Source organism: Schistocerca nitens, chromosome 7 (assembly GCF_023898315.1).
Source record: "Schistocerca nitens isolate TAMUIC-IGC-003100 chromosome 7, iqSchNite1.1, whole genome shotgun sequence".
Taxonomy (NCBI): domain Eukaryota; kingdom Metazoa; phylum Arthropoda; class Insecta; order Orthoptera; family Acrididae; genus Schistocerca; species Schistocerca nitens.
In genome coordinates, this window is record NC_064620.1 from 140,212,271 (window position 1) to 140,239,028 (window position 26,758).

The 26,758-nt window shown below is 42.5% G+C and overlaps 1 protein-coding gene across 1 annotated transcript in view; it reads right to left on the reverse strand.

Annotated features, from left to right (window-relative positions):
* Positions 1–2,933: 2,933 nt before the first annotated feature.
* LOC126194835 (KIF-binding protein) overlaps positions 2,934–26,758 on the reverse strand; it is a 107,376-nt gene continuing 83,551 nt past the window's right edge. Inside the window, exon 6 of the mRNA XM_049933171.1 lies at positions 2,934–3,293. Coding sequence (XP_049789128.1) covers positions 3,165–3,293 — 129 coding nt within the window. The 3' untranslated portion in view covers positions 2,934–3,164. The remainder of the gene's footprint in view (positions 3,294–26,758) is intronic.

Here is a 26,758-nt window from a genome sequence, read left to right on the forward strand (position 1 = left end):
GTAACCAGCTACAATGAGGCAGCCGGGATGTCTGGGTTTGTCAATTTTAGAAAGTAGGTAGAAGGTAGGGGTGCGGGGTGTCGGTGGGGTCAGGAAGTTGATGGAGTCAGGTGAAAGGTTTTGTAGGGGGCCTAAGGTTCTGAGGATTCCTTGAAGCCTCGCCTGGACATCAGGAATGTGATTACCTTGGCAAACTTTGTATGTAGTGTTGTATGAAAGCTGACACAGTCCCTCAGTCACATGCTCCCGATGATCAAGTACCACGGTTGTGGAACCCTTATCAGCTGGAAGAATGATGATGGATCGGTCAGCCTTCAGATCACGGATAGCCAGGGCTTCAGCTGTGGTGATATTGGGAGTAGGATTAAGGTTTTTCAAGAAAGACTGAGAGGCAAGGCTGGAAGTGAGAAATTCCTGGAAGGTTTGGAGAGGGTGATTTTGAGGAAGAGGAGGTGGGTCCCGCTGCGACGGAGGACATAACTGTTCCAGGCAGGGTTCAATTTGTATAGTGTCTTGGGGAGCTGGATCATTAGGAGTAGGATTAGGATTATTTTTCTTCATGGCAAAGTGATATGTCCAGCAGAGACTATGAGTGCAGGACAGTAAATCTTTGACGAGGGCTGTTTGGTTGAATCTGGGAGTAGGGCTGAAGGTGAGGCCTTTGGATAGGACAGAGGTTTCAGATTGGGAGAGAGGTTTGGAGGAAAGGTTAAATACTGAATTAGGATGTTGTGGTTCCAGATTGTGTTGATTAGAATTTTGAGGTTTTGGGGGGAGTGGAGCTGGAAGTGGTAGATTGAGTGGATGGGAGAGACTGGGTCTGTGTGCAATGAGAGGAGGTTGAGGTTTGTTGGAAAGGTTGTGGAGAGTGAGTGAGTTGCCTTTCCTGAGGTGGGAAACCACGAGATTGGATAGTTTTTTGAGGTGGAGGGTGGCATGCTGTTCTAATTTGCGGTTGGCCTGTAGGAGGATGCTCTGAACAGCCGGTGTGGATGTGGGAGAGGAAAGATTGAGGACTTTGATTAGGGATAGGAGTTGACGGGTGTGTTCATTGGTTGAGTTGATGTGTAGGTGAAGGATTAGGAAGGTGAGGGCTATGGATTGTTCGGTTTGGAACTGGTATAGGGACTCATGGAAAGAAGGGTTACACCAGAGATGGGAACTTTAAGTGTGAGGCCTTTGGGGTTAATGCCAAATGCCAGACAAGCCTGAGTAAATAAAATACGGGAGCGTAATCTGGCTAGGGCGAAGGCAAGTTTGCAGAGGGAATGTAAATAAAACTTGATGGGGTCGTTGTGGGGATGTTGTGAGGGTGGCATGGTATTTAGAAGGTGGAAAGTGTAACATGAGGCTGAAATAAAAATAAAAATATATGGGGAGAAATAAAGGTGAACTAGAAAGCAACTGGAGTTCTGGTGTGAAAAAAGTCGAAAAAGTGTTGCTTAAAGCAGAGCTATGTTGATCCTGTGGTGAACTTAGGTTGGTAAACAACGATGTGCACAAAGGTTAGGTAGTTGTATTAACCTCCAAAACACGTTAAAGGGTGGAGAATTTTGAAAAAAACTGCATGTAAATGTATTAAAAGGACTGGTTATGTGGTGGCAGATTATGAAAATGAGGCTAACAATTGTCTGACGAAGAAATAATAATGTTAAAACCTATGGGAAGCTGTTAAAAAATGATTGGTGTTGTGGGAAAAACGGGAATGGAAATAAAGCGAAAGTTGTTATAACTTGCCGAAATGGTTGTTTAATAGGTGAAAGGAACTGAAGCTGTGAAACAGTATTCATGAGGTTACACGAGAAATGTTTGTAAACTGGGAACGCTGGATTTTATAGCAGCGGTAGTGTTGAAGGCGGTAAAATTTTTTTTTGTTATGGTTTGGAAGTAAGTTACGTACTATTGAGTATATATAGGCAGGATAAAATTGCATGGTAGATTACCGTAAAAAGGAAAGGTGAATACAAAGTGAAACTACTTGCACAAACAAAAAGAGAAAGTAAGATGACAGAAAAGATTTCGGTCACAGTTTGCCTGTCTTCTGCACGTAAAGTGTTTCTCAAAAAAGTATTCTCTATTGTAATATGAGAAGCCACTTTGCTGAGCAAATACTGAAATACACTCTCACCCATTCTTAAGTAATTTATGTCCTCCATTAGCAGCTCTCTTGAGACATTTTGCTGAACGCTTTTACTATCTCGACGTAATACCAATGGCTTCATTCAAGTATGTTTCCTTTTTTTCTGCCGCTTTTCTTCCAAATACACACACAGTGCAATTGTGGTACTCGCAACTGCAGCGCATAATAAGAGGTTGTTGTCTGTCATCTTGAAATTTGATGAAAAATATGACGACAGTGTAATGCCCCTTTTTAGCGCGATGTCAAATATCTTTGTCAAACAAATTTGATGAATATTTGATCGTATCTTTCAAATCTTTGTCAAAGAAATATGATAGTTCAATACCGGCCTTACTGAGCTTTTGATATTCAGATAGCTGCTTCTTATTTCTCTGAAAGGTTTCCTTAATTTTCTTATACACAGCATCTGTCTTTCACACAGTCATTCAAGCATCTATAGCTTTGCCTTTTTGCTCTAGCCATTTCTGTTTCACCATTTTACACTTTCGGTCAATCTTACTTTTTAGATTCAAACTGAATTTGCTGAATGTGAATATCTTGGCATCAGTTGTAACAATATTACAAAAAGGACGGTTGCTACTCGCCATACAGCAGAGATGCCATGTCACAGGTATGCACAACAAAAAGACTGTTGGAAAAAGAGCTTTCAGCTAGCAAGGCCTTCACTGAAAATCTACACACACACACACACACACACACACACACACAAAATCACACCTCATACACACGACTGCCATTTCCAACAACTCTGACCGGAATGCCAGGAATACACATCAAAATATTTAAAAGTGAATTTCCAAAGCATACAAAATCAATTTATTCTCAGCAGACAACTATATAAATAAAGGATTATGAGAAACAACAACAACAACAATAACAACATGAGAAACTGCCGATATATGATAAAATTACAATCACAGTGCATAGTAAGAAGCTTACAAATTGTCACATTAGCTCTAAATATTATTTTATTTGCATTAGCTTCAGCAGATCTCATTGTCATTTTGTTGCAAATGGAAAGCACTCATTTAACGTCCTGAGTGAGTTTTTCAAGTTTCAGAGGGAGCAGCTGCACCATCTCTTGGCAAACTCCAAGTTCTACGGACATCTTTTGGCGTCCAGACTCATGCTTCTCGCAGTAATCCACAATGAACTAAAAGAAAAGTTAGTTGCATAAGGAAACTTATGTTAACATGATTGTAGCAATATTCAAGCAAGAAAGATTTCTCATAATATTCAACAAGTCTGTGGTGGTGATTAAGATTTGAAAGTAAGTTTTTAAATAGCATGGGTTATCAGTGAGAAAATCTAAGCAAAATATGTAAAGATTATTTATTCACTGTAACTTTACTTAAAGAGATTATTATCCAAGTGCCCAAAACTTCACTGTAACATATATACTCACTCTCAAAATATTCCTTCTTTTATGATCAAAGTTTTAAATGTCTGATAATATCTAATACATTGACACTGCCATGACTTTTTTATGGGTGGCTCACTCTTATGTTGTAATAATGCATCAGTCTTGTACTACAGACTTGAGCTGAAGTTTGAAAGAAAAATTGTAGTCTCATGCAGCCCACTACTTTAATTTTTTTACTGAACTGAAAAACTGAATCCATTCTTCCTGTGTAAAATGTATGGACTGTAAACACAGTAAGCATGCTAACAACACTCATCTAGTAATTGGTCCACAGACTACTAACCTCTCAGCACATAACAAATCCACAGATGATCATTTATAACACAAAAAAAAACCTTTCATTTTGTGTTAAAATATGACCACATCTACATCACATAATGTGTTGTGTAGCACAATGTGTGTGATACAGTACAAGAACTGCAGGGCAAAGATGTAAGAAACATTAATGTTATATCTGATTGAACCAACCGACTAAAATCAGCTAGTGTCAGGCAGTACCTTATCTGTAAGTGCAAAATGAAATAGGGAAATAAAAGCAATGTGGTGCAGGCACCAAACTTCTGGGAGAGTGTGATAAAAAAGGATTAGAGCTTCTGCTATAAACTGAAGTGTTGAACCTGGCACTCAATATGTCTACTCAATTTGGCTAGATCTCATAAGAGATCATAATTTTAAACAGGAAGTGTGATGGAATACAATTACCAGTGTCAGAAAACAGTCACTGATAAAAAGGCAACTTATGGTTTGTCTGTTTCACAATTTGGCTGGAGTCCAAATAGTAAGAAACTGACATCAGTCCTCAGCACGCCTGAAAAAGACAGCTGAGGAAAGCAGTCAAAATTTTGTGTAGGATGGCAACATTAATACTACTAAAAATTCAAGGATCAGATAACTATGAGAAAGAGTCAGTTCTTACAATACTTTTATGGTCATTAACCAAATAATGAGATAATTTAAAAAAAAATAGTGTGATTCAAATTGAAGTTTTCTGTGTCACATTAGGAAAGCTGCCCAAATTTTATACGATACAATAACTGATCAAACAAAATTATTGTTTATATGGATAAAAAATCTATTTAATTTTTCATTCCTGAATTAGTGCTTTCCATAAAAATCCTCTTAACCCTCCATTACTCGCAAAAAAATTCGCGACATCGTCACTCGCGCGGATGACTGGTGTCATCCACAAAGCAAGCGGTCTATTTGTACACTTTGAATGGTCTTTATGACTTTTTATTGAATCTAAATATAATACATTTAATATTTGTACACAGTATAATATATTCTAATGTTTGAAACAGTTTGACCATTTGAAGAACAATAGCTTCAGCTGAATTACTGGCATTACATAGTCCCTCTTGTTGCTTACCAACGTACTGTTCTAAATTCAAAGTGTAAGCTGTTTTTACATCAACCAAAGCAAACACTTTTAACCCATACTTTGCTGGTTTGCTAGGAATATATTGCCTAAATGGGCAGTTTCCTCTAAATGCCATAAGCTGTTCATCAACAGTAAGATATTCACTAGGTGAAAAATACTTTTGACAATTGTTCTTGAATAGTTCCAGTACATCTCTGATAGCTCTGATAGCAGCCAACTTGTCAATCTCTCTGCGAACATGTCTGTCATGGAAATTATCAAACCACAGACATCTAAACAGAAACCTGAATCGGTTTTCACTTATGCACAAATAACATGATTCAAGTCAGTTTCCCTTCGAGTTATCCCACAATTTCGATATACTCTTCCAAGAACATCTCAAAGATCCACATAGATATAACAAACCAATGAAAGCTCTGATCTCTATTGCATCCGTTTCTATAGCGTCCCTTTCCCTAGAGAAGTTACCATGAACTTAATTGATGTATATATTAGTGCATGTTGTGATAATGCTTATTAGTTTTCATCCAAGAACCAATTCAGAATATCTATTTCTGTCTTTTTTATACGAGCTTGATTTTTTGGTCCAGGCAAATGCGTAATAAAATTACAAGATCTGCTTCTCACACTGGTAGGATATTTATTTTATTCTCCGTTTAGTTATTCCATCTTTCCCTAAAAAAATGCATCCTCCTGAGTTACTTCTTCCTGTTATTCATATTCATCATTTTCTGACACTTCTTGTTCTGTTCCTGAATCATGACCGCTTTCATGAACAGAATCCTCAGTCTCTGAGTCAGCGCTATAACTGTGAGCATCTTCATCACTCAGTTCATTGAACATTTCCACCATACATTAGGATCTCTACTAAACTCTGTCCAAGGTTTTTTGCCTTTGACGTTTCTTCCACAATTTAAAAATAAAGGGAATACTAGGTAACATGGAAGGTAACTGCAATCAGTTTCAATATGTCTAAATTTACGCACATGAAAGATCGATTGAATCTAGGAAAGCAATAAAGTTATACAGACTTACTTTGTTTCAGATTGTGGCAGCAGAGCTCGTGTGGATGACAAGTGTCCTCCAGACTATAAACAATGTATCTTTCGTAGCTGAAAGACAACAATGATTGGAGCTAACAGCCGGAGAGTTAACAGAAAGGTACTGAAAATGGTGCGAACTCAATCCAAACCTGTCAGGCAAAACTGAGCGGGAAAGTCATGTGGATAACGAGTGTCATCTGCGCGAGCAACGGAGGGTTAAAAGAGAGAGAGTATCTACTTGAAATTGGTACTATAGAGACTAGTGCAAAATGAACAGTTACACGATTTTGGCTGAGTGTAGGAAGTGCAAAGTTTACCATTAACACATCCTGTGCCCATCTAAAATATGAAACATTTCACAAGTCTTGGCTAATTTACATGCTCCGAAGTATCAGATACTTCAACAATTAAGTACTCAATGATGTACTGTTTCTTGAGTTCCACAAAAATCTCAGACTGTATTGATTATTGACAATATGATGTAAATGGATAGATAAAAAAATCTACTCGCCAAGCAGCACACACACACACACACACACACACACACACACACACAAAAGGGTTTAACTTTTACAATCTTTTGGAACTAGTGGCTCCTTCTCCTGGCAGAAGAGTTGAAGAGAAAGAAAAAGGGTTGAAGGAAAAGGTTTGGAGATGTTTACGGAAAGGGATACAGTTAAGGAAAGTTACAGAAAGGGGTACAAGGAAAGTTACCCAGGACCCAGTTCAGGGGAGACTTACCAGATGGGATGACAAGGAAAGACTGATTGTTGGGGACTGCATCAGATGAGATTTGAAAACCTGAGAGCTTAAAGGTGGAAGACAGGGTAGTATACAAGACAGAGATTACTACTAAAACAGCATGCACAAGCTAATAAGAAGGAAAAGCTAAGTGAATTTTATGTAACAGAGGTGGGATGGGGGACAGTGAAATAGACAGGTCATGAAATGAAAGGCCTAGAATTGCTGGATTGTTATTGGTGCATATGGACATGTTGGATTGTTATTGGTGCATATGGACATCCTGAAATACACTTCCCCACCACATCACATATGTGCTTCATGGGATTTAAGTTGGGGGGAACAGGCAGGCCAGTCCATTTGATGAATAACCTTTCATTCCAAGATCTCCTTCACCTACAAATTTTGATGGAGTTGTGCATTACCATCCATCAATATGAAGTCAGGGGCAAATGCATCCCTGAAAAGACACACTTTGGGAAGGACTAAAGCTTCACAACAATGTTGACTGGTGAGTGTGCCGTGTTCAAAGATCTGGATGTCAGTATGCTCATGCAACATTACGCATCCTCACACCACAACACCTGGACCACCATAATGATCATGTTAGACAATGTTATTGGGTGCATTACACACCCTCATATGGCGGCATGTAGGAACGCATAATGTTGCATGAGCATACTGACATCCAGATCTTTGAACACTGTACACTCACCAGTCAATGTTGTTGTGAAGCTGTATTATAACAATGCATGAACACATCGAACTGTACGGGTAGAGGAGCTCTTGGAATGAGAGGATAGTCAGCAAATTGACTGGTCTGTCTATTCTCCCAACTTACAGCGTATCAAGTACATGTGGGATGTTTTAGGAGATGGCTTGCAGCATATCCACATGCACCAAGGACTATCCAGCAGTTGCCAACTGCTCTGGTGGAGGAATTGAATGCACACAAGAATTCCTTACCAAACTTTTGCCAATATGGAAGCATGTTGCAGAGCATGCATTTCCCTCTGTGCTGATCAAACACACTATTAAGAACCATATCCCATCTTTTGTATTGTGCAGGGGACTAACATAAATCAAGTGACTCCAGTGTCATTATTTTTTTTAATAAAAGTGTCATTTTTGTTCATCTCATTGCACATTTTTTTCAATTACTTTCTTTATTATACTGTAGAAGTTCTTTCTATTTACGGTCCAAGTTTCATCGAGCTGTTATTTGGCAGTAACACATCTTGTGAAAATTACTTTTGTCCTTAAGCTTTGCACACCAGTGTATTTTATGTATTGTTAAATTGAGCTGAAATCTCATTTACTGCCCAGTTTGGTCACTTTTAATACAAGAGTGTCTTTCTTAGGTGCTGATTTGCATGAATGTAAATCATGTTTACAACGGGTCGACTGGACCATGTTAACACAAGGATAAAAGCACTACAAACATTTTAAAATGAAATTTACCCTAAATTTGCCAAATTAAGTAATTATGTCTACCAGAAGGATTGCTTTCCATTTGGAAAGTGTGACTCTGAAAGCAGAATTTCTCAAATCAGTGCATCTGGAGTAACTGACATATTCTTATTAGTGTTTTAAATTCAAATATTCTCTTTTGTGAGAAACTAGTTGCTGACTCAAGGTATTTTGACATTCTAATATGAGTGAGACAGTTAATTTGTTTCAAAAGCTGTGAGCACTTGTCCCCCCCACCCCCCCCCCCCCACCCCACCCGCCACACACACACAAAGTTGAGCAGTGTTTTCACATCTTATTTGAAGGAATTAGTTCATTAAAGCTATCTCCCACAAAACCGAGGATATCTCCCGCAAATAAAAAGTATCCCAAGCTTTCAATAAATATTGGCAATGTGATTTCTCAAGCCTTCTTGGCACACTTGACTAATGGTGTACTTTTGGGTGTTCAGCTGCACTATTGTTTCCGTTTTCCTGCACAATATTGTCATGTAGAGGAAGGTGTAAGCAGATGAATGACGAACACTAACTTCACTTAACGAAGGTTTTTCAGCACTTGCATATACAAGAGTGCGGAGCGAACTGCCTCCGGCCAGAACACATATGGTATATACACAGCTATAGAACATTCCAATACAATGATTCTTGCCATTTGTGGATAGTTCTAGAATGTACTCGAACCAAAGATGGAAATTAAAATGTTTCGGTTCAGGTGAGTTTTGAACTCGCGACCCTCCATGCAACAATCTAGTATCATAACCACTATACTACAGCGAATGCGCTACTCGGCTTCTTCTGTGACATTGCTCCCTCCTTAAGAGAACAGTGTCTCGATGTTATGTTCTCCTAGTCCGGGAACGAGTCATCGGTACTACATACTCCGACGCCTGATGCCTGATGTTCGCTCTGGCGGTGAGCTGCTTGGATCTTCCCTTGCTGATAAGTTCTTTGTTACCTTTCCGCTTGTTGCCTGTTGCTGGAGCTTCGAATTTACGCTGGGTTGCAGGATCCTTATAGGCCTTCATTTGAAGGATGTGGACTGTATCTCTGACCTCTTGTCATCTTGTGTCAGGGTCAAAATCTTCAACTTCATAAATAACATCAGGCAACTGTCTTACAACCTTATAAGGTCCAAAGTAGCACCTGAGGAGCTTCTCAGAGAGACCAACCTTCCGAACAAGAGCAAAGATCCAGACGAGGTCACCAGGCTGGTAGACAACAGGGCGGTGGCTCGCACCATACCTTCGGTGATTGTTTTCTTGAGCCTGCAGTGTGCAGAGTCGAGCTAACTGCTGAGCTTCCTCAGCTCTGGTTAACACCTGGCTGATGTAGTCATCGTCCACGTCATCAGGATGTAACGGAAACACAGTGTCCATTGTCATCGCCTCACGCCCATGCACCAGGAAAAATGGCATAAATCCTGTGGTGCCTTGTTTGGTGGTGTTGTAGACAAACGTCATGAAAGGTAACACCTCATCCTTGTTGCTCTGCTCAACATTGATGAACATTGATAACATGTAGGCTAAGGTCTTATTAAGACGTTCAGTAAGCCCGTTAGTTTGCGGATGGTAGGCAGTCGTCATGTGATGAGTAATGTTGCACCAGCGGTTTATCTCTGTCACAAGATTTGATTGAAAAACTTTCCCTTGATCTGTAATTAACGACCTTGGGGCACCATGTTTTAATACAATGTCTTCTACGATGAATTTGGCTACCTCGAATGCTTCGACTGTCTTCATGGCTTTTGGTAATGGCAGATAATCAGTGCAACCAATAATCCACCTATTGCCACTAGCAGACGTTGGCAATCGTCTGAGAAGGTCAATCCCAACACGCTGGAATTGCATTTTGACTGGTGGAATCGGTATGAGTCGGTCAGGTGGTTTCTGAGGAACTGCCTTTCTCCTCTGGCACTCTCGACAGTGTGACACATAGTGACGTACACTCCTAAATAAACCTGGCCAGAAAAATCTCTTGCGGATCCTATCATATGTCTTAATAAATCCTAAATGTCTGGCCTCAGGTGTGTCATGGGATTTCTGTAGAACATCTAAGTGCATGTGTTTAGGAATCACTGGTCGCCACCTCTTTCCAAACGGTTCAAAGTTTTTCTTACAAAGTAATCCATTAACTACCTTAAATTGTCCTTTCACATCCTCTGATCGATTTAAGGCAAGCATAATTTGAGATATCTTGGTGTCGTCATGCTCAGCAGAGAGATCCTTGAGTGCAGCGAGACAGTCACTATCTTCATCAGTCTTGATGGTCTTGCACAGGGTTTCTTGAGAGATAGTTGACATCTTGGTGTTTTCTTCCACTTTTGTACACTATGCTAATATCATACTCTTGAAGACGTAGTGCCCACCTGGCAAGTCGTCCTGTTGGATCCTTAAGACCTGTCAACCAACAAAGTGAATGATGGTCTGTAACAACTGTGAATGGTCTTCGATAGAGATACTGTCGAAATTTGCACACGGTCCAGATCACAGCAAGACATTATCTTTCTGTAGTTGAGTAGTTTCTCTCGGCTTTTTTAAGTGTCTGAGAAGCATAGGCTATAACCTTCTCTTTTCCATCTGAAATCTGCACCTGAACAGCACTGATCCAATACCCACTGGCATCTGTGTGTAGTTCTGTAGGTGTTCTCTCGTCATACAGACCAAGTACAGGGTCAGTCATCAGAGCTTTTCGCAACACATCGAAAGAATCTTGTTGAGCACCACCCCAGATAAATTTAGCATCGGCTTTTAACAACTCTTGGAGTGGCCAGGCTTTGATACAAAAGTCTTTGATTAAACAACGGTAATAAGAACACAATCCAAGGAAGCTTCTCACATCTCTAATACTTTTAGGAATAGGAAATTCCATTATAGCTCTCACCTTTTTTGGGTCTGGCCGCACACCTTCGTTTGACACAAGGTGATCAAATATTTTGATTTCTTTTGCTCCAAAGAGACTCTTTCTTGGATTAAGTTTCAGTCCGGCTTGTTGGAGACACTTAAGAATGGCCCTCAGTCTTTTTATGTGTTCATAAAATGTCTTTGAGAACACTATAATGTCATCTAAATAACAAAGACACATCGTCCACTTCAGGTGCCTTAGAAGATTATCCATCTTTCGAAAGTTGCTGGCGCATTAAACAAACCAAACGGCATTACCTTAAACTCATACAGGCCCTAAGGGGCGATGAATGCAGTTTTCTCACGATCAGCCTCATCTGCTTCGATTCACCAGTATCCGGGATAGTACATGTCCATGGTTGAGAAATATGTAGCCCCCTTCAGACAATCTAGTGTATCGTCAATTCTTGAAAGAGGGTAAATGTCCTTTTTAGTTATCTTATTAAGCTTCCTGTAACCAACAGAAAAGCACCAACTGCCATCCTTCTTCCTGTCGAGACCACTGGTGACGACCATGGGCTCTGCAAAGGCTGAATGATGTCATTCTTCATCATTTTCTCTACCTCGTCGTTAATTATTCAATGTTCCATTACTGACACACGGTATGCTCTCTGGCTTATTGGTTGATGGTCTCCAGTGCTAATCCGGTACTTCACCGACGATTTGTCTAATTTGCTCTTCACCTGAGGATTGAAACATTCAGAAGACTCTTGAAGAATGGCAAGTAGCTTCTTCTGTTGTTCCTTAGTGAGATCTGGTGATAGTCGAGCTAGAAGATCTCGTCTCGTAGTGGTAGCACTAATTTCTCCCACAGACTCAGAATGGGAGGTTTCTATGACGCTCAGCTATTCTGCAAGTAACGGCTCAGCATTTGCTACGCTCATGCACCTTGGAAGGATCTGCGGTTATCGGCGACAGTTAACTATCCGCAATTCGCCGAATCCTTTCTTGAACGAGACGACAGAGACTGGGATGACCAAGTTATTCTTCAATGGTATGCTTTTCTTACATTCCACTACATCTACATCTACATCTACATCTATACTCCGCGAGCCACCTTACGGTGTGTGGCGGAGGGTACTTATTGTACCACTATCTGATCCCCCCTTCCCTGTTCCATTCACGAATTGTGCGTGGGAAGGGTTGATGCATGGCATGACACATGACAGTTACCTTTCTAGCGCTGACTGCAGGAAGGATCACTTCATCCAACACACATAGTCCCCACACACTCGGATGTGCATCTTCTTGCCCACAGTATCTCATCTCGTTTAGCATAATCTTCGAGCGACCACAATCTATAATTGCTTGATAAGCTTTCAAAAAGTCCCATCTGAGAATGACGTCACGGCTACACTTTTGAATTCTAATGGCTGTGTATGGCCACTTATACCCACACGAATGACACATCTTCCTGTAGGTTTTACATATTTCCCATTAGCCACCTTCAGCATAGATGTTTTTTTTGTCGGCAAATATGGTTTTCTGCAACTGGCGACGGTACTTCTCCGAAATGACTGAGTATGATGCTCCAGAGTCCACAAGAGCTTGGGCTGGTCGGCCATCCATGAGGATATCGACATAGTTTCCTATCATTTTGGTAGTGATCGACGGTGGAGGATTTTTCTCTTCGGCGACCTCACCTCCAAGGAAGGTCGCACCCTTTAGTTTTCCAGGTTGTGGCAGCTAGGTGATCGGCTGGAGTTTCTAAACAGCGATGGAGACCTTGATCAGCGTGTTGGGGAGCGTCCTCTCCAATGGCTAGCTTGTGGCGATGGTGACCTACGTCGTCCTGCACCCACATCTTCGTGTTCATCTTCGTCGTCTCAGAGTTGGCGTTGGCTAAGATTGGTCTGCTGTCTTCTGGCGTGGGCGTCATCAAATATCTGCCACCTTTCTCGACAATAGTGCACCACATGTCTCGGTCGTCCACAGTGGAAACATACTGGTTGGTTATCCTGGGTCCTCCAGACATCAGTCTTTCTTGGTGCCCAAACAGGTTCCTCATGCAGCATTGTAGAAACGTAACTTCGCCTGGATCTCAACTTTTTTACTGTTTTAAAGGGAAATGAAGGACAAGAGATTGGGTTCAATGTCTGTTCCACTTCTTTCTTTATGACTCTTTTCAGTGACTCATGCTCGTCACATAATATCATTAATGGTCTCAGAACACATGCAGCTGTGCCACCATGACAATATGAGCTTCTTAAGGTACACAAGGACGGCACTGGTCTAAGACCCATAGTTAGTAATATTGGCACACCTACATACCAGCTCACAAAATACCTGTAACACACTCTCAGAAAATATTTGAAGTAACAACACTAATTTTGCAACTCTGCTCACTTTATACATCACATCAGTCAACTGCAGCTCTGGGATGATGAGGTCTCCCCAATACAGCAGTTCTACTTTCTGAATGGTTAAGTAATTGCAAAAAAGTTCAACTATTTCTCTGACCTTTTTGGGAATGTTCTGATATCAACTTATTTCCTGTTCAATGGAAAACATTATGAACAAACCGACAGCACGGTAATGGTAGTTGATTATTGTCTGTTATGACAAACCTATACACGGTACACTTTGAAGCAAAGGCACTAGAATCTGCCAAGTTCATGCCAACATGTTTCCACTGATATGTGGGCAACATGTACGTAGTGTGGCCACATGAACAAAAAAAAAATACTCTTAAGATCTCCTGAAACATTTAGCCTCTCTCCACCATGATATAAAATTCACAATGGAATCTGAAAAGTATGGTCTCTTATCTTTCCTTGACATGTTAGTCAATAGAAGAATGAATAGATTCTTGGACCACGGTGTACAAGATCTGTTCAAAAAATTTCGGAACATTCATAATTTAGCAACAATTTGGCAGCCCTGCATACACTTGTGTTTAATGTGTAACTGCTGAAAGTTTCATTGCTGTATGAATGTTAGTTATCGTTCAGTACTGTATTGAGTAGAATGTTGTGTTGCACAGTTTGCGAATTTCGAGATGGCAGAGTTAGAGGAGCAATGCGTCTGCGCTAAATTTTGCATGAAACTCCAGAAAACGTTTAGAGACACACCAAATGATGCAGGAAGGTTAAAGTGATGAGTGCTTATGCTGTACTCAAAGTTATGAATGGTTAGACAGAAGTTAAAGATGACACTCGTTCAGGATGCCCTTCGACATCTACCGATGATACTCATATCAGGAACATCAATGCAACTGTGCAACCCAATCAAAGACTGACTCCGAGAGACTGCAGAAAAATGTAACATTTCAGTTGGATCATGTCATGAAATCCTGACACAGCATCTTGGAATGCACTGAGTTGCTGCCAAGTTCATCCCATTGCTCCTGTATCAAGACCAGAAAGACCTTCACCTCGCAATCTGTACAGACCTTTTGGATCTTGCAAATGAGAATGAGATGTTCCTTAAGAGAATCATAACTGGTGATGAGATGTGGGTCTATGTTTATGATGTTGAGTCCAAGGTTCTATCTTCACAATGGGTTGGGAAAGGTTCTCCAAGAGCAAAAAAAAAAAAAAAAAAAAAAAAAAAAAAAAAAAAAAAAAAAAAAAAAAAAAAGGAGAGAAAAAAGAAAAAAAAAAACAACCTAGTCAAGTAAGGTCAAATGTCAAAGTCATGCAGACAGTTTCCTTTGACTTTGAAGGATTAGTTCATTATTCATGCCACAGGGACAAACTGTTAATTGGTGGTGCTATTGGGGCGTGTTGCAATGGCAGTGAGAAAATGTGACAAGGAAATGTCCTGAAATGCGGCGATACAGTTCACGGCTCTTGCATCACAACAATTTACCCATGCATTCATCCTGTCTGTGTAAAACTATTGAACTAAAATGAAATCACTGTGCTGTCTCATCCTCTGTACTCTCCAGACCTGGCCTCTACGCAGACTTTTTCTATTTCCAAAACTGACAACCCTATTGACAGGACAAAGATTTGCAACAATACACGAGATAAAAAAAAAATTCACAGATGGTGCTTTGTGCGATCCAGCAAGAGGCAGACCAAGACTACTTCCAGAAGTGGAAACGGCACTGGGAGCGGTGTATCAATTATGTAGGACAGTATTTCGAATGAGGCCATGCACAATAAGTAAAAGATATGCATAGAAAAATTTTGTGGACAAAGTTAAACAATTCTTTGAAAAGACCTCGTATATAGCAAACCCAAACACACTGCTACCCCCACACCTCAAGCTATCACCAGCCCTCACAAAGAAATTGAGTGCTAAAGACTCTGGTCCATAGAGCTCAAACACTTACAGACAAGGAAAGTAGCACTGAAGAATTACAGTACCTACGAATAGCGTTCAAAAGAATCAGTACTCGGACTGACTAACTGGGTATGAGTCTGAGACAAAAGAAGAAGAGCAAAAAATTACTTATCTGTGGCCCCCAGCAGCAGGCTCTGTTCTTATCAACATATTTAACTGTCACATTGGGTACAAGACTACCAGCTGTCATGCCAATGCGATTGTACAATTTAGGCTTCTGACTGATCCAAATCTCAATTCTGACCAACGTAAGTCCTTTTGTTTTAAGATCAAAACAGAGGAACAGTACTTGGAAGAATTTTTGACCACCAGTTCCACAATTGCAGTAGAGTTACAGGAGGAATCCACACCTTGACAAGTCTTCAAATGGCTGAAGTTAAGCTGGCCAGATCACCCACCAGCAGGAGAAAACATGGCACTGAAAGTCTATTTTTCACTGAGTTGTCACTTAATTGCAAAAGTTAAGTCCTTACAGTGGTAGTTCTATACATCCTCTACTCTAAGGTGCTTCCTTTACTGCATGTGGTACATTAGGGCACCACCCGCATGAAGATTTTTACTGACTGCTCTACCTATTGGCCAACAACAGACAAGGAGATTGAGCAACAAGTACACTCAAGTTTGGATTGTGCACCCTGATAAGCTTCTCCCCAATGGTCCTTTTTTTTTGTCAATGGCCTTAACTATCGTATCTTTGGGACTCGGTTCACATTGATTTTGTTGGTGTCATTGCGAATATGATGTGAATTGTAGTGGTGTTTCAAAATGCCCATTTGCGAAGAAATGCATTCTACAATGTCACAAACCACAATTACGGCACTGACTCACAGTTTCACTATTGGTCGTCTGCCAAGAGTAGTAGTAACAGAACATGGTTCCCAATTCAAGTACATATCCTTCGCAAAGTTTTGTGAACAATACGGCCTCAAGCATCAACTTACCGATTCCTTCCAACTAAGATCAAGTGGGGAGGCAGAGCACATGGTCTCTACCTTTAAAGAGAAAATGAAGACATTGATTCAGCTAACATCATCAGAGGACATCCTAGTATTTTTAAGCAACTATAGGTCACCACAGATCATTGGGAAGAGCCCAGCTGAGCTCCTGCATGACTGACTGTCATACTTCTCCACCTATTGTAGTTGCAGCAGCATGAGTGAGGACTATCTCTATGTCACTTCTATATGGGCACCACAGTGTGAGCACCAACATTCAGCCAGCATCTTGGGCAGCTACCCGCAACAGTCATTGGTGCCCTGGGATGCTGCCTTTACTCATACTATGTGGACACACATGGTCTTCAATGGCAACACTACCAAAACTAGCTACATCATGGACTGAACCTGTGGGCATCTCCTGGTTGTCATAATCTCTGACCCAGACTGCAAACATCTATTCTTCTATCACTGCTGACTATACCTCAACAGCAACAGCAAAAATTTCACAACTGCCAGTACTCTGGCCATGGACTAGCTCCCCACAGCAGGCCAGTAGCAGCCTTTATTGATTCCACAGCTCCATCAGTCAATCATGGGGACCACAGTGGTGACACTCCACCACTACCAGCAACAACACTGCTGCACTGTGTAACGTGCTGGGCTGTTTCCTCACCCACTAGTTAGTGTGCAGTGTTCTCGACCTACCTTGCTTTGCTTATTCAATATTGTCTTCCCGGTAACTGAGTCCGTCTCACATAAGGCACACTGAAATTAAGAAGCCAGGATCCTAGATTAAGTTTTCCAAAATCAAAAGTCAAGACCGTATTCATTGTTGAACATTTATGACAACCACAGTGTGATTTATTTGTTATCACTCACACATACAATATTCATGTGACCAGGCCTCTTACACTTAATCGTCACATTAGGTAGGTCAAAAACTTCCAGTCTTTAACAATGTTCACAATTACACTTTTTTGATACCGACCGGAAAAATTAACCAACTTGCCGCACTTTTGCTCCATAAGAATCTGACCGAGAACTAACTGAGAACTGCACCAGCTCGGACCTTATATATACGAGTGCTTGAATATTTGACTACTTCTGTTAATATATTATAGTTTATAATTTCCCAGGGTTACAATGATCCTTTCTAACTGGTTTTGAAGTTAACTATTGGGTTTTATTATTTAAATAACATGAGTGAGCTGTATCAATTTAAATACGCGGAACTAACTTATGCATCCGCCGTGGGAATTCTCAACTTATAACCAAGGCAGCCCTTTTGAACAATAATTTTTACATGTTCAAATTTACTTAATTTTTAATTAATGCACTTACAAAGTTGAGACTGGAGTCATTTTACGTAGAAAAATAAAGGTAGCAAAAGTATCAAAACAGATCTCAGAATTATTTAGTAGTTTGGTCACAATTTGCACTGAAAGTCATACAGGCTACAGATTTTAAGTCTTAATATCTATTTAACTAACAGACTTTAGGTTAATTTAAAGACTTTGCTGGAATCAGTAAAATTTAGGCTTTCTTTTGGATGCAGTCTTATAATTGAATTTGATCTATTAGCTCACTCGAATTTTTCTTAATATGTATTGCACAATATACGTCATTGTCCATAACTGTTAATAGTATGCATTGCCAATAAAACTGATTAGCTCATTACTTTCAGAATAGATATTAGAATTTACTGAAATAATAGATTTTACTAGGGGAATTTTATTTAAACTATTTCTGAATTCTGCACTATGAGGCTGAAGGCCACAGAATCTGTAGTCTGAATCTGAGTAGCGAAAATGAAAAAAAAATAAAAGTTCATTGCTTAACTAAGTTACTGAAGGAGTGTAAAACCAAAACAGGATAGCAGTGGGCAACCCTGCTTCGTTACAACTGGGAGACAGATTCGCCAATTTTTCCTTAGCATCCTACTTTGCTTGCAAGGAATGTTGAAATGGAGGAACTCTAACCTGCAACATTAAAGGTACTATCCCTTCTTACATGTCAAAACCAGCATAAGTTGGGGCTTTTCCAAGTGGGGACTAATGACCTCAGCAGTTGAGTCCCATAGTGCTCAGAGCCATTTGAGCCATTTTTTCCAAGTCAACATACCATCTCAGAGGAGGGAGGGATCAGCAATAGAAATGAAGACAAGAAATCAAGATTTGTCACATAGCACCACAGGTGGTGCTTTACTCCATTGGCTTTCAGGAAGAGTGGCACTCCAGGAAATGGAACACAACCCTGCCCCCACAGTGAAGCACAAGCAGATTCACATGTTTGCTCAGTAGATGTTATTACTGAAGTCACATCGCTGATGATGGCACTTATCTATTCCATGGATTTGCTACAGATTATTGTGTTGACTGGATTCTTGCTTGCTGCTAACTTATGACTATTCCTGGACTTTTACTTCATGCCAACTGTTCTTGTGTTTCATGTTCAATAAACATGATTTATTTGTTTCATTTTGTTTTGGGGCATCAAAACAATTAGGGTCATACATGCTCATGTCAAAACTGTTGAACATGAAAAAGAGAGGAATTAAAAACAACTACATGTTAACCACAACCGACAGAAGGGAAGACAGCTAAAAACAGGGACATGGAGAAAGTCTAAAAAATATGCCATAGAGAAATGGAGGTCCTGAACTAAAAATTAAATGGCCTTCACCATATTTCTACGCCGGATAAAAAGTAAAACATGGTCAACAGCCTGTACGTTGTTCACTAAAATGGTCAATAACTCAAATGACAAACAAAAACATAAGTGGTTAAAAAAAAGGGCATTCCGTCAGGAAATGGCGGACTGTCAAAGGTGGGGGAGCACCACTTAACAAATGGCAATAGCTAAAAACACAGTGCCCGACACACAACCTATCTAAAATGATCTCACAGTGAGAGGGCCAAGAGAAGGTCGTCCAAGCTGCTGGGAGAGGGTTAATAAGCCAGAGCTTGTTCCCATGAAGGGGGGGGACCAGTGGTGATGCCAAAGTGACACCACCTGCTGACAGACAGCAACACAAGGATCGTCAGAGTGAGTGTAAGAACGAGTGGGCTGAGGTATGAGGACTGCAGCCCTGGCACCAGTGTCAGCAGCCTCGTTTCCTGGCAGACCGACATGACCAGGAACCCACAGAAACATCACACTGGCTTCACCAAGAGTGAGCAAGTGACAGTTTTCCTGGACCCGCTGCACTAAGGGATGGGCGGTGAACAGTGCACATAGACTTTGAAGGGTGCTGAGTGAGTCTGAGGAGAGGACACAATTGAAAAGGCTGCATTGCCGGATGCACTCCATGGCCCAATAAAGGCGAAGAGCTCGGCTGCAAATACTAAGCAGTGTGCTGGAAGCCGATATCAAAAGACACGGGTGCCAATGATGAAGGCACACCCGACCCCATGGTCAGTCCGAGAGCCATCAGTGTATACATAGGTACTATCGCGAAGTTCCATGCAAAGGTTGTGAAACTGAAGGCGATAGACCGAGGCTGGAGTAATGTCCTTAGGAAGCGAATGAAGGCCAAGGTTAACATGGGCTGCTTCACAGAGCCAAGGTGGTGAAGGGTTCACAGCCACTGGGAAAGATGCAGGTAGCATGAAGATAAGCCGCTGTAGAAAGTGCCGAAAGTGGACTCAAGGAGGTAACAGAGGAGAGGGACGAGCCCCATACTGACGATCAAAGGAATCATCAAAGGAGGTGGCACAGGAGGGTTGGCCATGCATGGCAGACAAACAGCACGCATACCTGCTGCGGAGAAAGTCATGCCGGCATGACAGTGGTAGTTCAGCAGCTTCAGCATACAAAATCTCAACCGGGCTGGTGTAAAAGGCGCCCATGGCCAAATGGATGCCATGATGGTGGATAGTGCCGAGACAGCATAAACAGGATGGGCGTGCAGACGCATAAACAAAGCACCCACAGTCGAGTTTCAAACGGGTGAGGGACCAGTACAAACGAAGGAGAGTGGTTCAATTGGCACTCCAGGAAGTACCATTGAGGACACGTAGGACAGGCTGCAGGTAAGACACATGGGAGGACCAAGAGAGTTTCCTATCTAGCATGAGCCCCAGGAATTTTGTAGTTTCAACAAATGGAAGGGCAACAGGCCCAAGATGTAAAGCTGGTGGAGAAACCATTTGTGCTGTCAGAAATTCATACAGACGTTTTTGTCAGTGGAAAAGCAAAAGCCATTGTCAATACTCCAGGAGTAAAGATGATGATGATGATGATGATGATGATGAGGAGGAGGAGGAGGAGGAGGAGGAGGAGGAAGAGGAGGATCTTAGTGTTTAACTTCCCGTCGACAACGAGGTCATTAGAGACTGAGTGCAAGCTCAGGTGAGGTACATCTACATCTACATCCATACTCCACAAGCCACCTGACGGCATGTGGCGGAGGGTACCTTGAGTACCTCTATCGGTTCTCCCTTCTATTCCAGTCTCGTATTGTTCGTGGAAAGAAGGATTGTCGGTATGCTTGTGTGGGCTCTAACCTCTCTGATTTTATCCTCATGGTCTCTTCGCGAGATATACGTAGGAGGGAGCAATATACTGCTTGACTCTTCAGTGAAGGTAAGTTCTCGAAACTTTAACAAAAGCCCGTACTGAGCTACTGAGCATCTCTCCTGCAGAGTCTTCCACTAGAGTTTATCTATCATCTCCGTAATGCTTTCGCGATTACTAAATGATCCTGTAACGAAGCGCGCTGCTCTCCGTTGGATCTTCTCTATCTCTTCTATCAACCCTATCTGGTAAGGATCCCACACTGTTGAGCAGTATTCAAGCAGTGGGCGAACAAGTGTACTGTGACCTACTTCCTTTGTTTTTGGATTGCATTTCCTTAGGATTCTTCCAATGAATCTCAGTCTGGCATCTGCTTTACCGACGATCAACTTTATATGATCATTCCATTTTAAATTACTCCTAATGCGTACTCCCAGATAATTTATGGAATTAACTGCTTCCAGTTGCTGACCTGCTATTTTGTAGCTAAATGATAAGGGAACTATCTTTCTATGTATTCGCAGCACATTACACTTGTCTACATTGAGATTAAATTGCCATTCCCTGCACCATGCGTCTATTCGCTGCCGATCCTCCTGCATTTCAGTACAATTTTCCATTGTTACAACCTCTCGATACACCACAGCATCATCTGCAAAAAGCCTCAGTGAACTTCCGATGTCATCCACAAGGTCATTTATGTATATTGTGAATAGCAACGGTCCTATGACACTACCCTGCGGCACACCTGAAATCACTCTTACTTCGGAAGACTTCTCTCCATTGAGAATGACATGCTGCGTTCTGTTATCTAGGAACTCTTCAAACCAATCACACAATTGGTCTGATAGTCCATATGCTCTTGCTTTGTTCATTAAACGATTGTGGGGAACTGTGTCGAACGCCTTGCGGAAGTCAAGAAACACAGCATCTATCTGTGAACCCGTGTCAATGGCCCTCTGAGTCTCGTGGACGAATAGCGCGAGCTGGGTTTCACACGACCGCCTTTTTCGAAACCCATGCTGATTCCTACAGAGTAGATTTCTAGTCTCCAGAAAAGTCATTATACTCTAACCTAATACGTGTTCCAAAATTCTACAACTGATCGACGTTAGAGATATAGGTCTATAGTTCTGCACATCTGTTCGACGTCCCTTCTTGAAAACGGGGATGACCTGTGCCCTTTTCCAATCCTTTGGAATGCTACGCTCTTCTAGAGACCTACGGTACACCACTGCAAGAAGGGGGGCAAGTTCCTTCGTGTACTCTGTGTAAAATCCAACTGGTATCCCATCAGGTCCAGCGGCCTTTCCTCTTTTGAGCGATTTTAATTGTTTCTCTATCCCTCTGCCGTCTATTTCGATATCTACCATTTTGTCATCTGTGCGACAATCTAGAGAAGGAACTACAGTGCAGTCTTCCTCTGTGAAACAACTTTGGAAAAAGACATTTAGTATTTCGGCCTTTAGTCTGTCATCCTCTATTTCAGTACCATTTTGGTCACAGAGTATCTGGACATTTTTTTTTGAGCCACCTACCGCTTTGACTTAAGACCAAAATTTCTTAGGATTTTCTGCCAAGTCAGTACATAGAACTTTACTTTTGAATTCATTGAACGCCTCTCGCATAGCCCTCCTCACACTACATTTCGCTTCGTGTAATTTTTGTTTGTCTGCAAGGCTTTGGCTATGTTTATGTTTGCTGTGAAGTTCCCTTTGCTTCCGCAGCAGTTTCCTAACTTGGTTGTTGTACCACGGTGGCTCTTTTCCATCTCTTACGATCTTGCTTGGCACATACTCATCTAACGCATATTGTACGATGGTTTTGAACTTTTCCACTGATCCTCAACACTATCTGTACTTGAGACAAAACTTTTGTGTTGAGCCGTCAGGTACTCTGTAATCTGCTTTTTGTCACTTTTGCTGAACAGAAAAATCTTTCTACCTTTTTTAATATTTCTATTTATGGCTGAAATCATCGATGCAGTAACCGCTTTATGATCGCTGATTCCCTGTTCTGCATTAACTGTTCCAAATAGTTCGGGTCTGTTTGTCACCAGAAGGTCTAATATGTTATCGACACGAGTCGGTTCTCTGTTTAACTGCTCAAGGTAGTTTTCAGATAAAGCACTTAAAAAAATTTCACTGGATTCTTTGTCCCTGCCACCCGTTATGAACGTTTGAGTCTCCCAGTCTATATCCGGCAAATTAAAATCTCCACCCAGAACTATAACATGGTGGGGAAATCTACTCGAAATATTACCCAAATTATCCTTCAGGTGCACAGCCACAACAGCTGCTGAACCAGGGGACCTATAGAGACATCCAATTACCATGTCTGAACCTGCTTTAACCGTGACCTTCACCCAAATTATTGCACATTTCGGATCTCCGTCAATTTCCTTCGATACTATTGCACTTCTTATCGCTATAAACACACCTCCCCCTTCACTGTCCAGCCTGTCTCTGCAGTATACATTCCAATCTGCGTTTGGGATTTCATTACTGTTTACGTCTGGTTTCAGCCAACTTTATGTTGTTGTGACCGTTTATTAATGAGAGCAGTTCTGGGACCTTTCTATAGACGCTCCTGCAGTTTACTATTAGCACATTAATATTGTTATTCCCTGTTGCATTTTGCCTACTCCTACCTTGCCGCGTCTCAGGAGGCGTCTTGTGGGGCCTAGGGAGGGAATTTTCTAACCTAAAAAACCCACATGTGCACTCCACATGTACTACGCTACCCTTGTAGCCGCTTCTGGCGTTGTAGTGCATGTCTGACCTATTCAGGGGGACCCTACATTTCTCCACCCGATAGCGGAGGTCGAGAAATTTGGACGCCAGATCTCCGCAGAATCGTCTGAGCCTCTGGTTTAAGCCTTCCACTCGGCTCCAAACCAAAGGACCGTGATCGGTTCTGGGAACGATACTACAAATAGTTAGCTCTGATTCCACCCCGTGAGCGAGGCTTTCCGCCTTCACCAATTCCGCCAACCGCCTGTATGAACTGAGGATGACCTCTGAACCCAGACAGCAGGAGTCATTGGTGCCGACATGAGCAACAATTTTCAGTCGGGTGCACCCAGTGCTCTCTATCGCCGCCGGCAGGGCCTCCTCCACATCTCGGATGAGACCCCCTGGCAAGCAGACAGAGTGAACACTGGCCTTCTTCCCTGACCTTTCCACTGTTTCCCTACGGGGCTCCATCACCCGCCTAACATTGGAGCTCCCAATAACTAATAAACCCCTCGTCCCGTGTTCCTGCTCGGACCTTGCTGAAGGAGCAGCCACATGTCCACTCACAGGCAGAGCGGGCGATGTCACATGGCCAGCCTCCACATTGACCCTCCGCCTAGTGGGCCGTGAACGCCACTGAACCCGTCACTCCCCTTGGGGAGAGGGTGGCCCAACCGCGCCCAGTACCCGCAAAGATGTCTCGACAGCAGGGACAGTGGGTGAAGCATGTAACACCTGGGGTGTACCATGCGAAGGTAAGGATGGGGAAGGAAATCGGCCGTGCCCTTTCAAAGGAACCATCCCAGCATTTGCCTGAAGTGATTTAGGGAAATCACGGAAAACCTAAATCAGGATGGCCGGAGACGGGATTGAACTGTCGACCTCCTGAATGCGAGTCCAGTGTGCTAACCACTGCGCCACCTCGCTCGGTAGGAGTAAAGATGATCAAGACATCGCTGAAGATGCCGCTCAGTGAGACAGGTCTGTGAAGAACTGCAACAGATGGCAAAATTGTCAACAAAAAGAGAGCCGGAGATGCCAGGCGGGAGACCGGTCATTATAGTGTTAATGGCAATAGCAAAGAGGACAACACCCAGGATGGAACCCTGAGGTGCACCGTTTCCCTGGATAAGGGTGTCCGACAAGGCAGAACCCACACACACCTTGAGCATGTGGTCTTTTAAAAATGCCTGAAGAAAACAGGCACCCACGGAAGCCCCATGTGTAAAGAGTACGGAGGATACTAGTTCTCCAGCAGGTGTCGTATGCCTTCTCCAAATCGAAAAACATGGCCACAGCCTGGGACTTCTGCAGAAAACCATTCACGACATGGGTGGACAAAGTAACGAGATGGTCAGCTGCAAAACACCGCACTCAAAATCCACACTGTGCATGCGTCAGTAAATTGTGAGACTCGAGTCACCATATGAGCTGGGCATACGTTCCATCACCTTGCAAACACAGCTGGTAAGAGGGATGGGGTGGTAACTATAAGGAAGGTTGTTGTCCTGACCGGGCTTATGTATGCCCTCTGCCCAGATGTGGTTATACGTGTTAAAAAGAAAGTACCTGCCCACAAGAGAAAGGTGTTGCAACATCTGAATGTGGATGGCATCTGGCCCTAGGGTGGAGGATCGGGATGAACTGAGAGCATGAGCTCCCTCATAGTAAATGTGGCATTGTAGCACTCATGATTCAGAGAAGAGAAGGGTATCGCCCGAGCCGCCTCCTCTCATTTTCGCTGGAGGAAGGCAGGGTGATAGTGGGAAGAGCTCGAAAATTCCGCAAAATGGCGGCCCAAGGTGTTGGAGACAGCAATAGGGTCCACAATGACATCATCAGCGACTGTCAGGCCAGAAATTGGGGAATGGATATTGGTGCCAGAGAACCGTCGGAGATTGGCCCACACAACAGAGGAAGGAGTGGAACTGTTAAAAGAACTAGTGAATGAAATCCAGCTAGCTTTTTTGCTATACCGAAGAACGCGATGACACTTTGCATGCATCTGCTTTAATGAATGCAGTTTGCCATCGTAGGATGGCAGTTAGAAACGCAGAGAGCACATCTCAATGCGTGAATTGCATCGCGGCATGCCTCAGTCCACCTAGTGACTGGGACACGATGTGGTAAAGAGGAAGTGTGGGGAATGGAACATTCTGCAGCAGTAAGGATAATGTTTGTGAGATATTCCACCAGGTCATCACAACTGGGGAAATCTTGTCCCTCGAAGGTCGCCACAGAGGAGTAAAGCTGCCAGTCAGCCTTAGGAAGCTGCCATTTGGGCATGCACGCAGGTGGGGTAGGAGTCAGCAAATGGACAGCACACAGGAAATGATCACTCGAGTAGGTGTCAGAAAGAACGGACCACTCAAGATGCGGGGCAAGCTGGCCAGTGCACAAGTGTAGGTCCAAATGGGAATAGGTGCGTAAGGAGTCAGAAAGGAAAGTGGTTGCTCCAGTGTTAAGACAGAAGAGGTTAAGTTGGTTAAGATGGCCAGCCAAGAGGGCACCTCTCTGACAGGTCCTGGGAGAACCCCAGAGGGGATGATGCGCATTAAAGTCACCAAGTAGCAAAAATGGGGGAGGTAGCTGTCCAGTAAGCTGAAGGAAGTCTGCCCTGGTGAAATCGAATGACGGAGTTACATAAATGGTACAGAGGGAAAAAGTCAGGTGAGGAAGGAAAAGGCGAAATGCAACAGCTTGAAGATTGGTAGTCAGAAAGATGGGTTGACTATGAATGTCATTCCGTATGAGCACTATGACGCTCCCATGAGATGGAATGCCGACCTCAGGGGCAAGGTCAAAATGAATCGGTAAGAAATGTGAAAGCTCAAAGTGATTGTAAGGGTGCAATTTTGTTTCCTGAAGGCAGAGTACAAGGGGACACTGCAATGCTAAAAGCAGCCGTAAATCCTCTTTGTGGGGCCGAAGGCTGCGAACGTGCCATTGGAGGAGAGTCATGATGAGGAAGAGATGTAGGGGTGTCACCTTGGATGCTGCTAAGTGACAGCTTGGGAAGAGTCACTACTAGAGAGCACAGAAGCAGCAGGATCCTGCTCCATGGGGTCCACAGAAGTCTCAGCTTGCTTGTGCAGTCGGTCTTTGGAGTCCAACACTGAAAAATGGTTGTTGGTGCGCACCGGCGACATGGAGGCTGGCCGGGCTAAGGCATCACGTGGTAAC